Here is a 17,594-nt window from a genome sequence, read left to right on the forward strand (position 1 = left end):
CATATTTCAAAGTACTTTCATTCGTATTTCTTAAAAATTTTAAATTATGTATAATTAATTCTTAACGACGTGATGTCGTAAAAAAGTTTGTGCTTGTTTTACTCCAGTATCGTAAGCACCATGCGTCGTAGAGTAAAAATTCTCGTGCGTTGCTTCACCAGCAAACATAATGATAGGCACATCCTAAAATAAATCAATTTTCGTTGCATCGAGTATTTCATAATGAAGTGTGTTGATTTTTCTTACCTTATTATCATATTCTTTTGCCTTGCCCCATATCGGCTCTGCTAAACTGTGTGGCGTAATGCCATTCGCGTCACATCTTGTTGTAATATGACTATAACTGCCACGAACATACTTATTTGCATTCCACTGAGTCCTCAAACATTTTTTTACTGGTGGTATTTTATCAAATTTTAAATAATGTTTAAGTAAATTTTCACAGTCCGTTGCGACCTGCTGTTCGCTTAAAGTTTCAATAATATAAGCTCCGCGTCCACCAACCCAGCCAAGGAGTACACCTTCGTGATTTGGCAGAACATCGAAACCCGTCAGATCTCTAGTCCATATAGCCAGATTTTTATTGCAAAATACTCCTTCTTTCCAAAGTAATTGAAACCCTTTGGTATCAGGTTTCCACCAAGGAACACCAAAATCGAGGAAAACCTTATTTATTAAACCGAAACCTAAACATTCGATTGCCTGGCTGAAGAGATTCGGTAAGGAGGGAATGAACATCTTCTTATAATTCTCTTTTAAATAACCAAGAGAGCAGGTAATTATTACACAATCCGCAAGAATACGAGTATTGTTAGAGATATTTATAATAAGTGGGGAATTGAAATCATTATCTATTACTTGTTGCCACTCGATTGAATCAACAGAGGTATTTAGGAATATATTTTCTTTACCCAAACTATCAGCGATAAGTTTGGGTAAAGCCGTATATCAGGATTTAAACGACACGTGTTCTGGACCGCCGACAAACTATAAATGAAATAGTTAGCGTTATTAAATTTTCCCGTACAAGTTCAACATTACAACTGACCCGTATTTACCTTAAATTTTCCCCAATGTTTCGTGGACAGTTCATCAAGTGTGAAACAAGCATTATCTATTACAAGAAATCTAACATTCCAATCAAAAATTTCCTTCTTTATGGTTCTTACTGCTAGTGAGTCATTCTTTTTATGTAAATGTTTATTGAGACAATTTCTTAAAACCGCATCGATATTTTCAAAACCTACTTCGATATCTTTGTTTTCACAATCTTCGCAATCTTCTAATGTAGTGCGAACAAGGTCATCTATCTCCTCTATCAAAGCTTCATCTACTTTACAACCATTATTGCGAATGAAAATTCCTTGACCATCTTGACATTGTATATCTGAGAGTAAATCATGTTCATAACATAATTGGGCTAACTGACTTTGATCACCGTGCACAAACTGCGCCCCACATTCTATCCAAGCTTTATTCCACGGAATAGATTGAATTCGACCACCGATTTCATTTTGCGCTGTGAGAAAATAAATAGTAAATACTTACTGGATGCAATTCCGATACGACGTTTAATTACCTTCGATTAATAGATAATCTTTGAAATCTGCTTCGTCTAATGTCTTCGCAGCCGCTAATCCCGCAATGCCTGCACCTATTATTACAAGTTTCGTTCTTGTCACTTTTTGGCTTGACGCATTCACTGTCCTTTCCAGTTTATCGAAGTTGTTTATGCAACCACGTGTTCTACGTGATTAGAATTGTGATTTTTCTTTTTTTCTTCAATTTTGACAGTTTGTTTACAATTGTAATCAATTTTTAACATGTATGTATGAATTATTACTATATACAAATTTAAATAATTAACAAATATAACAATATCGTAATCTTCTATCAAGAAGGAAAATTACCTAATTAATAGAAAAATATATTACTTACTGCTTGTAAATCGATAGTAGCAAAATCAACAATGCAGCAAGAATAGACATGCATGCATTTTATTTATTTACTGCTAAGTGTGGAATTTATATGTTAAGTTTCTTTTTGTTGGAAGAATAAAGTAATAAAAATAAATGGTTATTGATTAAATCAATACATTGGAAATATACATTTAATGTTTATATAAAGAATTTTTAAAATGTAAATCATCAAGTAAATCTATAATTTACCGTGGTCCCTTATGAAGAAATGTGGCTCTGGTTAGAGCTGAGGCTTTAACCGCCTAAGAAGCATGCTAATCAATAGAAATAGAATATATGATTCAATATAAACACCTTTAATATAAATTAGCTTTTTCATTCATACTACTTTTTCAGATTGAAGAACAAGTAAAAGAAATTAATGAAAAAGAGGACAAGTATAATTGTCATAGATTACGCAGATTATCTTTGTATGTGTGCGCGCCTAGATATTATTTTTAAGATTAAAAAATAAAATAGATATGATTGCATAAGACACGAAGTGTGAATTACAAATTTAAAGATATAAATTATATTGGAAAATAAAAATCAAATCACACAGAATCTTTTAAGCCATGCGATGATCACAAAAGTAAGCTTATTTTAGAATCAGTTACTGTTTAATCATCCACAGAATCATTATGTATAAGTAATAACCTTTTATTTCAACTATAATGAATAGCCAGAAAGACTGTACTATTTTACACCGTAGTTGCCCAAATATCCCAAATAAAATTGAAATACTAATTATATATGTAAAAGTTATAAAATTTACCTATAAAAATCTATTATTCTATCAGCTTCTCTGAAACCCGTTTCAACTGCGCCATGCACAGTAGAATAATAATGTTCGTGCGTCGCTTCTCCAGCGAAGAGGATTATCTATTGAATAAAAATTATTAAAGAATTTGATACCCATCTTTCCTTAATTATTCAGTTAACGAAAATACATACAGGTTTCCCATCAGCTAATATAATAGGTTCAGCTAAATCTTTCGTTTTCACGTTTAGCTTTTCAGTTCTTATACTTCTAAAGGTGTACGATCCACGGAAACAATCATCAGTATACCATGATGATCTACAAATAATATAATACACATTAACATTGGAATACGAAAAAAGGGAATATTACAAATTATTACCTAATCATTTGATCAAATTTTGGAATATTATACGTTTTACTCAAAAACATTTCTAGTAATAAATATAGTCCATCAGATACATCATTATCAGACAGTAACTCCATTTGTTTTGCAAATTTACCAGAGATCCAGGCACATAGTACTTTTGGTTGATAATCCACAGAAATAAATGCAAACACATCACATAGCCACTCATAATCCTATATTATATATGGTGAATATATTTAAGAACCAATACTGATAATGTTTATCAATATCAAAGGATATAACTATATACTTGTCCATAAGATTTAATAAATTCTTCTTTATCTTCCTTAGACCATATTAAACTGAAACCTGCACACTCTTCTTGCCACCATCTATGTGGGAATTCCAAGAACACTTTATTTACAGTTCCAATATTCAAACCCTAAATAACATATTACAATTGTGTTATAAATTAAATGCATACCAAAAAGTAGAGAAATTTCCATATTAACCATCAATATTAAATTTTTACCGTGCCTTTATTGCATGTTGCTTTGTTCCAGGTAAAAGTGGAGTGAACATTGTGTTGTGTTTCTCTTTCAGAACACCAAGAGATGCAGTAAATATAACATGAGATGCTTCATATGCTGAACCATCTTTTGTTTTTACAATTATATTGCTATCTGAAGTATAGTCAATATTATAAACATCTTTGTTAAATTCTATTTTTTCCATTATAGGCAATTTATTTTTTGCATTTGATATTTTTTGCTGCAATAAAAGAAAAATGAGCTATTGCTACATATACATATATAATGTAATTATTAGTGATATAAAATATACATACAGATAATAAAGCAAATAATGTTCTATAGCCATGACTCTTCCAATTAAGTACAAGATCTCCATCACAAGTCCAATAATTTACACTTTCTTTTGCAGAAACGTCAAACCATGAATCACTACATTGAATGGAATTATCAAATTTATGTATCCAATCTAGTAATTGCTCAGCTTTATTACGACTAGTAAACGGATTTTTGTCAAATGTTTTATAAAATCTGAAATATTTAATTTAATTTAATTCAATTCAGTTTCTTATCACAGCGATCGAAAGAGATTTCGAATTTTAGCGGTAAAATCAGGCCGAACGTGTGTCACTAACCTTGAAATGAGGAAGGAAGAGAAAACCATAGTGCATTTATTAAAATTTGTACATTATTAAGTATAATTTCTTGCATTGTGCGATTGTGCTTTATAAAACTATTGTATTACGTTACAAATTATGAATGATTTATATCTCTCTACAAAAAATGTGACACAGGAACATAAATTATATATACTTTATAAACATGTTTGCAAAAGGGTAAGGTTTATTACTGAATTAGTTTTATAGAAAAAATATGTTTTCATTGATTATAAAACATTTTGTATTTCAGCAATGTTGATCCTGAATTGGAAAAGTTGAGAAGAGAGGTTGATGGTCCTCCAAATTTAGATACTGTAGCATTAAATATTCAAAGAGCTACAGCACAAATTCATGCTTCTTATCTATTCGAAGAGATTGGAAAAACCACATTGCAAAAATTATGTTTATTACTAAGTTCTACTGCAACAGGGAAAACTTATAATGGGTGGCAAGAGTTTGCTGCACATATGGGCCTAACAATGGAACAAATACGTGTATGCATATAATATTTAATGATGGTTTTATTTAAAACTGTTTTGTTAGCTCTTTTTCTTACAGTGTATAGATTATGATTTTAAAGGCCTACAAGATCCAACTTATTATGTATTACTAACGTATGTGCAACATGCTGAGGCAACTATAGATAAGATTTTGAGTATTTTACAAAGAATACATCGTTTTGATATAATTAATCAAGTAAAGGATGATATTTCTGATCTAATTAACAGAATTTCACAAAGTACTACGGCAAATGGTATTTTAATATTTATCATAGAAGCAGTAGGAAACTTTTCTTTCAGTTTAGCTTAGATGAATGGTTTTTATTTGCATAGAATCAATCATGAGGCCAAATAATGTACCAAGAGCTCCATTAGTATTAACTCCAATTAATTTTGTACATAATATACAAAGACATAAATCAGTCTCTGGGCATGTTATACAAGATAATTTAAAAAAGGTATTATAGAATATTTGTGATGAATGCCTTTACATCAATACAAATTTACATTTTTTGTTTATCTTCTTGATAGACTAAAAAACCATATGGCTGTAAAGTTATGTTAACATTTGCCGATGATGGTTCAGAAACTGCACAGCATATAGCAAAAATATTCAGGTCTAAGGAGCCCAAAATTGGAGTTCTCATACTTCAAGAACAGGAAAATTATGTATATAGTAGAGCAGAAGAGTTTATAGATGATTGTTTTAAACAGGTAAAACAATTTAAATGTCTCTAGATTGAAAAATTTAATTCAATTTAATTACTACTAATTATTAACATTTAGGTGAACTTTATTATACCTATACTAACACAAGGATATATGGAAAGAATAAGTAATTCTAAGAAAATCTATACTGAAGACCAAAATAGGTTAGATGCAAAGTACATAAAATATATATATTCTCTTTTAAGATATGAATATGTGAGGAGTCAATGCATTAATTCCCGTGTAAGGTAAGTTTGTCAAAGATTACTGTTTATACTGATGTATTTACATAAGTATTTCTCTTTTTAGGTGTATAGTTCCTGATAAAGAAGTTTTTACAGTTGCAACAACAAATTTGCATCCAACTTTGCAAGCATGGTTTAGAGAGAGTGACATTGATGCATTTGTTAAGAACATTCTTTTAAAGAAATGTTCAAAATAAACTTGTATAATTTGATAAATAATTTTAATTTTATATATAATAAATAATATATTTTAAACCTATTTATATACTCACTGATTTATGAAATATTCCCCATATGACTCTGAATTATGTATATCATCCGATATATTTTCAGAAATATCATAGTATATTTTTAATGTTTCTATACTTTCTTCTTTTGGGAGAATTTCACCCTTTGCAGTAACAAATAAGTGTCTATCAAATTCATTAAAGCATTTTGACGAATTTAATAGTTTGTGTGGATAAGCAAGATCAAAAACAACATTCCCCTGTTCACCATGAACCCATTGCGCACCTAATTCCACTACATTATCCGCTGAAAATATAAAATTACAATTGCTTTAAAAATAAGTGCGTTTCTTTATCCTATGCAACAGAAATTGAACTTTTGTGTATGAATGTTTAATGAACGTATAATAGAAACAGAAATAATTTACTTACAAAATTCTACTGTATGTATTCTACCGCCGATCCGATCTTTTCCTTCGAGAATTGTAACATTTTTTAATCCCTTTTCTATTAATCTAACTGCTGCAGCAATACCCGCTGCTCCAGCACCAATGATTATTATTTTTGGATCTTTAAACATTGTATTGTTTTAACAACGTTTTGAAGTAGTAGATTGTAATTAGTATACTATGATGTCGTTATCATATATGCATAATTTATTCAGTATTTAATCTTTTTATCTAGAATAACAATAAATATGATTAATTTTCAAATAACCATACTAAAAACGTATCCGACGTAACTATCAATTCGTATTATTTGGTATTGTCAGTATCATGCTTTGATCAGCTGATTTGATGTATTCCGGAAGTGCATAGCGCCACAAATAGCATAATATAAAATTTTCATCCTTATACAAAATGCTAATGAATTTGTGGGTCAGTTTTGGAAAAGCGATTCTAAACACCGAAATGAATATTAAACTTGATATGCAAAAAAATCGATTGAGATTTAATGTTCAATTGAGATTTAAGTGTTATAAGTAATTGAATTTTGAACTAGAATTTCATCATTTCTCATTGGTAAACTGTAGATTTTTATGCATTTATAGGAAACTAGTACTTACAAAATTACACATAATGTAGATAGTATGAAAAAATATGTAAAATATCCAAAGTACAGTTAGTGCTTAGTGTACTTCAGCCGCACGGTACGATGTCTGATGATGAACTGCCCTAGTATGTTGCTAATTCTCTCCCTACCAGCTGTTAGGTTTCGTCTGTTTATCGTGCCTTTCCGGCTGGCTTTTACCTGACCTCGGGTCATTAGGTTTACAGCTCGGGGAGGACATGTAATTTAGAATTTCCTAAAAAAAGGAATGGTCCTGTCCGTGCCATAAACGGACGGCCACTCAAAATTTCGAACAGTTATAATTAGTAGATTCACAGTCTACTGATTAAAAGTATAGTATTGATGTTTTAGCTATACCTTATTTCCCGATTACAAAAATTCATTTTGTATCGGATCGAATTTGGTATATATTAAGTATAAATTAGATGTCGATAATATGAACGTTTTAAATATTGATAAATCGATTCATCAATGTGAAGCAATCGAGTATTGAGTATCGAGTATCGAATCTGAATGTAATGTAAACAACTTCCAAAGTGTTTCTTTATTATTAATATTAATTTTTAATAGAAACATCAAGAATAAAATAATTGATATTATCGAAAAGTACTTTTGAAATATTGATAATGGTGGTATTACGAAATATTCACTGAATATATTACTTCGTTCTTTTAAAGTTTGGGAATACAATTATATGGAATATAGGTTATATGTGGATTCCTTAATAATACTAAAGAATAGAGATATGTCTGTGATCACATAAATTATTCGTTTGAATGGTCTTTGAATCTTAAAATATTTAAAGTATTTAATTGTGTAAAAAATGGCACAAGAAAAAGGAGATCCCCCACGAAAGGTTATTTTACTATCTGATATTTTATCTTTTACTAATTATATATCTCTAAAATTTCTCTAACTAATAAATTAATAAACGTTTCTCAATATAGAGATACAGAAGAGAAGGAGACAAGGAAAGCAGTCCCCTGGAAACAGATGACGATTATGTTCCTTATGTGCCAGTTAAAGAACGTAAAAAATATCAATTAATTAAGCTTGGTAAGATTGGACAACTTAAAGATGAAGCTGCTGCCGGTATTATCGGGAAAAGTAGCAGTGAGAATGAAAAGGATGATGCAGATGATGATGATGGGCAAGTATGGGGAAGAAAATCGAACATTTCTTTGTTAGATCAACATACTGAATTAAAAAAATTAGCGGAAGGTAACTGTGTATGGTATACTTCGTGAAATAAGAAATTTTCAATAACTTAAATTAACCGATTCATAAAATATTTTAGCTAAGAAGGAAAGTGCTATGGAAAAACAGTTGAAGGAAGAAGAAAAGATCCTAGAGAGTGTAGCAGAAAATAAAGCTTTAATGGGTGTAGCAGAATTAGCAAAGGGTATTCAATATGAGGACCCAATAAAGACCAGTTGGAGACCTCCAAGAGCAGTTCTTGCTGTAGGAGAAGCAAGACATGAAAGGATTAGGAGAAAACTTAGAATTTTAGTAGAGGGAGATGATGTACCACCACCATTGAAAAGCTTCAAAGAGATGAAATTTCATAGAGGTATACTGAATGGTTTGGAACAGAAAGGTATCGTTAAACCCACGCCAATTCAAGTTCAAGGAATACCAACAGTGTTAGTATACATTTATTGCATATTTTTAGTCATGTTTCTGTAAGATATAAAGTATTTATCATTTTCCTTTTTGTAGATTATCAGGTCGCGATATGATTGGCATTGCTTTCACTGGTAGCGGCAAAACATTGGTATTTGTATTACCTATTATAATGTTTTGTCTAGAACAAGAAGTGGCTATGCCATTTGTGAGAAACGAAGGACCATATGGTAATACTATATTGTGATAATATAAAAAATGAAATATTTAGAAAATGATATTAAATAATATAATGATATTAATAAATATGACGTTTATCCCCTTTCAGGTTTAATCATTTGTCCATCTCGAGAATTAGCGAAACAAACTTACGATATCATTCGACATTATACGAGTACTTTACGACAAGCAGGTTGTCCCGAAATACGCAGCTGTTTAGCAATTGGAGGTGTACCTGTATCAGAATCTTTAGAAGTTATTAACAAGCAAGTATTCTGAAACAATTTGATTTTTCTTATTTCGATATTTCTATCGCGTCATATAATCTTTGCCTTCATTATAGAGGTGTTCACATTATGGTGGCAACTCCTGGAAGACTAATGGATATGTTAGACAAAAAGATGGTAAAACTTAGCGTGTGTCGTTATCTGTGTATGGACGAAGCCGATCGTATGATCGATATGGGTTTTGAAGAAGATGTGCGAACAATTTTTTCGTTCTTCAGGGTAAATATACTTTGCTATATTTTTATTACATTAAGTTAAATATTATTATTATATTAAATATATTTTTATTATATTAAAAATGGTTTGTACTACATTTAAGCATATATTTCATATAGGGTCAGAGACAAACGTTGCTGTTTTCCGCAACTATGCCAAAGAAGATTCAAAATTTTGCGCGTTCCGCTTTAGTAAAACCTGTGACGATTAATGTTGGTCGCGCAGGTGCAGCGTCTATGAATGTAATACAAGAAGTTGAATACGTCAAGCAAGAAGCTAAAATCGTGTATCTCCTGGAATGTTTACAAAAAACTCCCCCACCTGTACTTATATTTGCCGAGAAAAAGCAAGACGTTGATGCTATTCACGAATACCTATTGCTAAAGGGCGTTGAAGCGGTAGCAATACATGGTGGAAAAGGTATATTTAATTTTAATGCAATAAATATCATCAAGTATGTTTCTAGTGTTTAAATTGTGTAATTACTTTTTTATAGATCAGGAAGAAAGATCGCGTTCTGTAGAAGCTTTTCGTGAAGGCCGGAAGGATGTATTGGTTGCAACGGATGTTGCATCCAAAGGTCTCGATTTTGCCGATGTGCAACACGTTATAAATTACGATATGCCGGACGATGTTGAAAACTATGGTAATTTAGCATGTTTCTATTAAATTATTAAGCAATGATTAATTACTTAAATAATCAATTTTTATGTATAGTGCATAGAATCGGAAGAACTGGGCGTTCTGGACGAACTGGAATAGCAACAACATTTATCAACAAAGCAAATGACGAGTCTGTGTTACTGGATCTTAAACACTTGCTTATGGAAGCAAAACAAAAGGTTCCACCATTCTTGCTGGAACTTTGTTCAGAGAATGAAAAATACCTCAATTTGGGAGGTAAAACGATTGCAGATAACATTTACATTTTCTTTTTTATTGAGAAGGAGGAAATAAACCGTGTTTTTTTATTACATTTCAGATGAACGTGGATGCAGTTATTGTGGTGGTCTTGGTCACAGAATCACAGAGTGTCCCAAACTGGAAGCTATCCAAAACAAACAAGCTTCGAATATCGGTCGCCGTGATTACTTGGCCAGCAATGCAGCCGACTATTAAACGGGCAACTTCAAACTGGAATATTTTGTACATATCTTTTAAAAAATAGTGATTTCTTTGTGTAATATCGTATTCTGTATAAGACATCGATTTTGTAAATAGTCTTACAAAATTTGTATTCATAATTAAACATTAATATTATATCTCACTCTTTCCTTGATACTGCATACTTCCTGCTGTCTTTAAACGCGATGCTTTTATGTTTTTTCTGTTCATCAATTTGGCACACAATACGCACAAAGATAGAAATTTTTCAACAAAAGCTCCGTCTGAATTGACCTGAATAATGATTAGATGGCAAAATGGGAAGGGGGATGACGATTTCACGAGGATCAAAAATCAGAAAACCGATGAAATGGAGGCACGGCGAAGGATAATAGAGAAAAGTGCCGAAAGGAAGCGAAGATTACGTCAACAGCACATTGAACGCAAAGAAGCATTAGAAGCGGAAAAACTGCAATATGCCAAGGCGGCTGGTGATGTAAAAATTCGGCAGCTTAAACGCACGCAGCGACTAGTCGAGGAGCTTGCACGTCGTAAACGTAAAAGCGCAATTTTCCTTTAACTCGTTGTCAGGCTGTTGGTGTATATGCATTCATGGAAAATTAGAAGCTGCAAAGATGCACACAACGCATATAATATGCAAACATATACAAAATATGCAAAGTGCAATACTCTCTATGATGTTTTATGTTTATATGTTTAATGATTATTATGACTATAACGTTTATATGTTTGTAATTATATCCATAAAAATATGAATTTGCATAAATAGCCGCAGTCTATTAATTATAAATTTACTTGCTGTGCACCTTTTAATATAATAATAATTATAACAGATATCGAACTGCAAGAGTCATTAAAGAGTAGAAAGATAAAATCTGCTGTTCCATCTGTATGTAACGAAGCCTTGGAGAAGAAACACGCAGAATTGATAGAAAAGAAGACTCAGGATGAACAGATACAAACTTCTAATCTGCCCAGCCCATGGGACGTCGAAGAAGATTTTGAAATAAAGCAGCGGCAGAAGAAATTAAGCTACAAAAGAGATCTCCAGAACCAACTCTTAGATAACCGACGGAGACTGCGTGAGAAAGAAGAGGAGAAGCATCGTGAGCGAAAAATAATGGAAGAAGTTGGCGAGACGATGCACCAAGAAAATTTGGAAGCGGAGAAGAGGAAGAAAGAAATAGCTGCTTTGATGGAGGCTGAGAAGGATGCTTTTTTAAAAGCTCGACGATTTTGGAAAGAGAAGAGGAGGGAGGTTCTGAAGCAGGAACACGACGAGATTTTGCGAATCATCGCTAAAAGGGAGGCTTTGCAAAAGAGGGAAGCTGAAGGAAAGGTTCCACGAAGACGTCCATTCATTGGCACTGAATTTTATCTTAACAACGCACCTGTCTTTTTTAGGCTGATACTCAGGCAGCTAAGGGCGCTATGTTAGAAAAGATGATGAGTAAATTGATGGAAGATGAGCATAAACGAATAGAACGAGAAGAAATTTCCAGGGAATTGTATTTGGTAGAGAAAGAACGCAAACTAGCGGCTGAAGCGATTAAACTGGCGATGCAAAAGAAACGTACTGCGAGACAACAACTAGAAGAGATGGTGAGATTACGGTTGCATGCGGAATTTTTTTTTTTTTTTCATTGCACATTATCTTTTTATACAATACGCGTAAGAGATGTAACATCGTGTATAAAGATTGTTAGAGGTTGTAAAATGAATAGGCAAAAACTCAGAGAGCTGTGGCTGAAAGGAAAGCGAAAGAAAATGCGATCGACGCCGCTTTCGCTAAGTATTTGGCAGATGAACGAAAGAAACAGGAGGAAAAGGAAGGTAAAAAGGAGCAAGCACGGCGTGAAAACGGTATGTAAATCATCGTTGATATCAAAGATATGACATTTGACACGAAACGAACCAACATGGGTAAGCTTTGCCATATTTTATTTGTAGTCGTCCAATATGGAAATGAATTGCGCGAGGCTATAGAGCAAAATAAAATGCAACGTTCGAAGGATGCAGGAAAGATAAAGCGTGAAACTAATATTAACGAAACCAAGTGTCATTCGGAATCTAACTTGGAAGCAGCGAAATTTCAGCAGGCAAAGAACAATGTACCTTAAATAGAAACACTGAAGATGAAATTAAATTTTTAATTCTACAGCTATTTATTGGTATACAGATATATACAATGATGCGCGAAAACCATCGCTCTCGCGGTTCTTGCGGCTCTCGTCATTTATACAAAGTCCGTGTAAAAATACAGCAGCCCCATCTTATATTGGATATTAAGTACGTGATAAATTAACAGTCTCGCCTCGGGCGTGTCCAGTATCGAAAAATCGGACGGGAACAGCTAACTAACGAGTTTCGTTCTGCCGATCGGATTTTTCTTGGCAATCGAGGCAATTCTCGAGCGATTTCTTCTACCATTTTTACCCCTTCCATTTGCAATTTTTCATTTTCGATTTATAACAATTGTCATGTAATATCAAAACGATCGTTTCAATTTCTTTTTTCCTTCTTTCTCTGTTTCTCTTTCACTCTGTGTTAAAACATGTTCGGCGTAAGAAGGGGTTGAAGTAGCGAAACAAGTAGCACTCGAGCATTAAGAATAACTATAAGTACGAACGTTAGTTTTCTCGGTGACTGGCTAGTCGCCATAGTCGCTTACAAATTAATTTGATCGGTCGATCGTTCTCATCTCTTCTTTAAATGACGAGTAAATTAATATATCTATCGTTAAAACATTATACACTTGGAAACGATACAGTAATATTCGGAAATGAACTCGTGAAACGCATTCCTGAGATCATAGAGAAACTCTTTTCTCGGAAGATCGTCGTTCAATGGATGATCGTAATGATCTTAAACTTTAAAAACTGAATACTATTATAAGTTGCCTATTTGTATTCCTTACACGCTACGTGAAATCCGTATCTCCACGTATCGAAATTGCATCTCGACGAATGGTCCTGACCTACGGCTCTTTCTTCCAGCGAACTAAACAACCTCTATAGAGAATTTCTTAAGTACGAAGCGATAACGAGGGAGGGAATTAGGCGACATGGCCACTGGCTCAGAACCGGTCAAGTTCACGAATTTAACACAGATTGGTCTTAAAAGTAAAATCACATTTCCTTTGATAACCCATTTGCCTACATCGACTCGCTACTCTTGTTTTCTCTTTCGGCTGACGCGGCTTTCTACGCGTCGTTTCTTCTCTAACTTTTCTCTAAGAGAAACGAAGGAGGAAAGATGGATCCAACAATCTCTTAGCCAGTCGGAAACTGCAGTCGCACTAGCTGATGCTTCTCTGATGTTTCGTTTAATAAATAGTACCCGACTATTCGAGTAAACGTTTCTGACTAAATAATAATCGCTTACGATTTACGTAATATTAGGCCAATGGGTTAATTAAATATTAGTCGCGTAACACATATTGAACGATCGACTCTCAGAGTTTGCAGAGACTCGATCGCAATCCGCTTACGCCTGTTGAACGTGTATATAAATTCACGTAAAAGTAAAATCACATATTCTTACGATTTAAGTACACGTACGCACGTATGTATACACACAAGCAGATTTTTGTTCATTTATTCGCAGCAATCGGCAAAATACTCTACTGGTTTTAATCAGAGGTGGGCAAACGAAGCGTGTCTCGATGGTTCTTTCGCGTTATAACGATATACGACGTATCATTTTACGCGTAATTCCCCTCTTGTACGATACGTTATGGCAGTATTTATCGCAGCGTGTTTTACATTAATGAACAACGAAAAATAGATTTGCCCACCTCCGTCCCTTAACGCTAATAATATCTCATCAACGGTGAACAAATCTGGTCAGAAATTTCCTGTTGCTCTTCGTCAACGAGACCAATCACGACGCTTTCTCTCGGCGTCTTAACGATGATACAAGCGTTTTTTTTTTTTTCTTTTTTTTTTAACACATAACTCTCGCAAGTCTCTAGTACGTTTCGCGGAAGCTATTCTTCTTGTTTCACGAAACCATAAATGTTACCGGATATTTCGATAATGCTTGCGATCGATAAGATCTTTATATGGTGGGTCAAAGTAATAGAAGCATCGGGTAAATGCTAGAGTATTCTGAGAAAAACACCGTTTCTGTGGAGTGGAATGAATCGAAGCAAATAACAAATAACATTAACAAACGTTAGAATAAGAACAAGTAGTTTCAACGAGGGAAATAAGAGGAACATAGATTCGATTGGATGGAAAGAGATTTGGAGGAATCGTTGGAATGTTCGACGGGCACAGAATCGTTTCGCTAAGCGATATTGACTAATAGCACCGCAGAATAGTAATGGTAAATCATCTCGATACGATTAAGCTACGACCGTTTTCCCAGTAGTATTCAGACGATCTCTGAATACACACTGGCAGGAATGAAACTCATGGAAATATAGCGAAGAATGTGTGTCGATAATTCTCGTATCTTTTATACAGTCTCAAAAATATAAATAGCTCAACGAGAGTCTTGCCATCACTTATCCACTGGAAATGCAAATAATCCGGCAGGTTTTACACCGCGGTTAGGAATTGCCGGCGAATAGGAACCATGAGAATAGTACGTTAGATTAACAACAGCAAGTGCAGGCAAAAAGTATCAAGTTGACGATAGACGATCTTTAAAGAAACTCAAAAAGGATAGACTAGCTTCAACTATCAACCGCGATTTACGTTCTCAAAGATTCTTCTCTTTTTTTCCAAGAGGAAATTTTCGATTCGTCGCTAGATCACGAATTCCTTAGCAAATCGTGTGTCTGCTGACTTCCTGTTTGTTTCACGAAAAACCATCACCAAGGAAAAGCAAGAAGTTTTCTCTTCGATCGCGAGATTCTTTTCGCAAGTTTCGAACAGCGGTGTACGATAGGCACGATATAGTAATAGTTTTAAGTATTTTTCTTTCTCCCACTCTTTCTCTCCGTTATTCGTCTCCAAATAAGACGGTACATCACTCTAGAAGTCGCATCTCACATCGATCGAACGCTGATCCCTGAACTGTTATTGAAGCTGCGATCGCAAACGAATCGTAATCTCGTGTTTCCGGAGAAAGAACAAATTTTTCTGCGCGCTTTTCGACAGGCGAAAATAGGTCTGTGACTTTGTTCCTTGTGCCATCGATACGTCGATGCGCACGGCTGCGGTTAGTCTTCTCTTTTTTTTTTTTTCGTTTTTTTTTTTTAAAGTGAAATTTGGCCCCTTTTCTTTGGAAGAAGAAAACTTGGCTTGGATCGTTCAACTAGCACTTCCATAGAACGCGGATCGTTTCGGTGATCGATCGTTACATCGTAATACGAATTCGACGATTTACGAGGTGAATTATTCTGAACGTACGACAGATATGTCGTCTTATTACTAGGAAGACGTGAAAAAGAGCGAAAGCGTACGCCATATGTGTATGCGTGCTCCTCGTTATTAGATACCGATAAAAAAATAAATTCCAGCACAGTAGAACGGAAGAAGCTCATTTGGGGTTGCGTCAACGTTTATGAAAACACGCCCAGCAGCCATTAGACTAATACGATAAAACGGTTTGGTTCTTCGAAGTTCGATTTCACTAATAATAAATACCTTCTTCTTTTGATTCTTTATTCTGTCGAGCGTTTTCTAACGATCGACCAGAGCGATTAATTATATTTATCATTAGCGAAATTGAGGCTGAACCACGGGATAGCATGTAAAAGGTTTTCACATGTACCTATCCTTCGCGACTTCGGCGGACGGGATTCTTCGACGTATCGATTTCTTCGATACAGATCTTTTTCCTAAAAAGATTCCTCTAAATAATGAACAGATCTAAGCGTCTCTGATTCACCGTGGTCACGTGTCCGAGAAGAGGAACTCGCTCTCGGACAGTAACACCTCGAGATCGGAAGGAACGGTATGGAGATCAGAATTGGCTGGCTCAGGTAAATCACCCGCACTGTTTCCGATTCCTGTAGGCGCTATTTGTCTGGCCCTGCCGATTCTGACCCTGTCCTTCTTTTTCGCTGTCCTTAGAAGAACACCGGTTCGTGGAAGCTTCGGCCTGCCATTGACGTGTGTCGTGTTTGGCGCCAGGGCAGGAACCTGTGCTACCTTGTCGGATTTTCTCAGTTTCACGCTGAACCTGAAGGGGGGTTTATAAACTACTTGCAGCTTCGCCCTCTCTTTTCTTGCCCCTGAACTTGCTGGTGTTTTCGTTTCTTTAGATTCGGTTGGTCTCCTCGAAACCGCTTGCCTGGTCGCAGGCAGTCTGGTTCCTGCACCAGTCAGACCCACAGGAGTAGACTTGCTTTTCGGTAAACCAGTCGCGTTGCTTCTGCCAGTTTCCGGCCGACATTGAGAGGATGCCAATAACCAGGAACGTACTTTGCTTTTCGGATCGGCGTTTGGCTCGGTTTCTTTCTCAGCCTGGATAGCCGAATAATCGATCACTTCTTTCTTGTGTTGCTTCTTACGCTTTCTTTTCTCGTTGTCCGCGCTGCTTACGTTGCCACTCGAATTCTGCTTATCTCGACTTGGGAAGGTCTTCTTCCGTTTGTTCTCTTGCATCATCGCAGGCGTCACATCTGCCGATCTCTTCCTGGCAAAGTCCTCGGTCGCGTTCGCCGATATCCTCTTCGTCTGCGATTGAGGTTGTTTCTTCTTCTTCGATGCATCTTTGCCGGATTTGTCCGCGTTTCCATGAGAATCCTTATGCTTCCGATGTCTCCTCTTCTCCCTGACTTTTCTGCTGAGTGGAAGCTTTGCACGTACAGCCGGAGGATGCACCGTCACTCCCTCCGTTCCCTCCGGCGGAAGACGCACAGTTTCCGTCGTTGAGCTGTGTATTATTGTAACTGACTTGAGTTTCAGGTCCGGCCGTTTGCCCAGTAATCGCATGCTCGCCACCTAAATTCAAAGAACGAGTCGTAAAGTATTAACGATGATATCAAGTGGTTGCGTGTTCTACCGTTACAGGTATTGATTTAGGCAGATGTTAGCGGTGAAATGTACGAGGAAAATCAACTACGATACTGCTGATAGTTGTACGATCGCGTGTTCGTTACACGATTAGTTATACGAATGCTGGAGGATTTATAATGAATTAGATACAAAGGTACAACGAC

General features: G+C 35.0%; 4 protein-coding genes and 1 pseudogene across 6 annotated transcripts in view; 3 read left to right on the forward strand and 2 right to left on the reverse strand.

The window, feature by feature from the left end:
* Positions 1-29: 29 nt before the first annotated feature.
* LOC122575768 lies at positions 30-7,157 on the reverse strand (annotated as a pseudogene).
* On the forward strand, positions 4,160-5,970 carry LOC122575776. Its single transcript, XM_043745169.1, has 7 exons — positions 4,160-4,433; positions 4,507-4,750; positions 4,815-5,010; positions 5,090-5,214; positions 5,288-5,470; positions 5,543-5,712; positions 5,774-5,970. Exons 1-7 carry the CDS (start codon positions 4,420-4,422, stop codon positions 5,904-5,906), a joined length of 1,065 nt encoding a protein of 354 aa, XP_043601104.1. The 5' UTR covers positions 4,160-4,419; the 3' UTR covers positions 5,907-5,970.
* A 329-nt stretch (positions 7,158-7,486) lies between the features above and the next one.
* Positions 7,487-10,614, forward strand: LOC122575770 (ATP-dependent RNA helicase abstrakt). Its single transcript, XM_043745159.1, has 10 exons — positions 7,487-7,863; positions 7,955-8,228; positions 8,305-8,650; positions 8,727-8,860; positions 8,959-9,115; positions 9,193-9,355; positions 9,472-9,772; positions 9,849-9,998; positions 10,070-10,252; positions 10,335-10,614. The coding sequence occupies exons 1-10, from the start codon at positions 7,831-7,833 to the stop codon at positions 10,469-10,471; spliced, it is 1,878 nt and encodes a 625-aa protein (XP_043601094.1). The 5' UTR covers positions 7,487-7,830; the 3' UTR covers positions 10,472-10,614.
* A 111-nt stretch (positions 10,615-10,725) lies between these two features.
* LOC122575779 (meiosis-specific nuclear structural protein 1-like) lies at positions 10,726-14,426 on the forward strand. The gene is made up of 5 exons (XM_043745175.1): positions 10,726-11,013; positions 11,311-11,816; positions 11,882-12,079; positions 12,202-12,340; positions 12,428-14,426. Exons 1-5 carry the CDS (start codon positions 10,758-10,760, stop codon positions 12,595-12,597), a joined length of 1,269 nt encoding a protein of 422 aa, XP_043601110.1. The 5' UTR covers positions 10,726-10,757; the 3' UTR covers positions 12,598-14,426.
* Positions 12,619-17,594, reverse strand: part of LOC122575766 (disintegrin and metalloproteinase domain-containing protein 10-like) — a 56,480-nt gene continuing 51,504 nt past the window's right edge. For 2 of the 3 annotated variants that reach the window (XM_043745155.1, XM_043745156.1), the window contains one exon: positions 12,619-17,376. In XM_043745155.1, the coding sequence (XP_043601090.1) occupies positions 16,324-17,376 (1,053 nt within the window). In that variant the 3' untranslated portion in view covers positions 12,619-16,323. The remainder of the gene's footprint in view (positions 17,377-17,594) is intronic. The other variant, XM_043745157.1, reaches the window with a different exon arrangement.

The sequence above is a fragment of the Bombus pyrosoma genome, linkage group LG15 (assembly GCF_014825855.1).
Source record: "Bombus pyrosoma isolate SC7728 linkage group LG15, ASM1482585v1, whole genome shotgun sequence".
In the NCBI taxonomy this organism is placed as follows: domain Eukaryota; kingdom Metazoa; phylum Arthropoda; class Insecta; order Hymenoptera; family Apidae; genus Bombus; species Bombus pyrosoma.

Coding starts and splice junctions, on each gene's coding strand:
- LOC122575776 (XM_043745169.1), top strand. Junction 5,011..5,089: donor ACAAAGTACTACGGCAAATG/GTATTTTAATAT, acceptor TTATTTGCATAG/AATCAATCATGAGGCCAAAT. Junction 5,713..5,773: donor TGCATTAATTCCCGTGTAAG/GTAAGTTTGTCA, acceptor TTCTCTTTTTAG/GTGTATAGTTCCTGATAAAG.
- LOC122575770 (XM_043745159.1), top strand. CDS start 7,831: ATGGCACAAGAAAAAGGAGATCCCCCACGAAAG. Junction 8,229..8,304: donor ATTAAAAAAATTAGCGGAAG/GTAACTGTGTAT, acceptor AAAATATTTTAG/CTAAGAAGGAAAGTGCTATG. Junction 9,356..9,471: donor CAATTTTTTCGTTCTTCAGG/GTAAATATACTT, acceptor TATTTCATATAG/GGTCAGAGACAAACGTTGCT.
- LOC122575779 (XM_043745175.1), top strand. CDS start 10,758: ATGATTAGATGGCAAAATGGGAAGGGGGATGACGATTTCACGAGGATC. Junction 11,014..11,310: donor GGAGCTTGCACGTCGTAAAC/GTAAAAGCGCAA, acceptor TAATTATAACAG/ATATCGAACTGCAAGAGTCA. Junction 11,817..11,881: donor AGAGGGAAGCTGAAGGAAAG/GTTCCACGAAGA, acceptor TGTCTTTTTTAG/GCTGATACTCAGGCAGCTAA.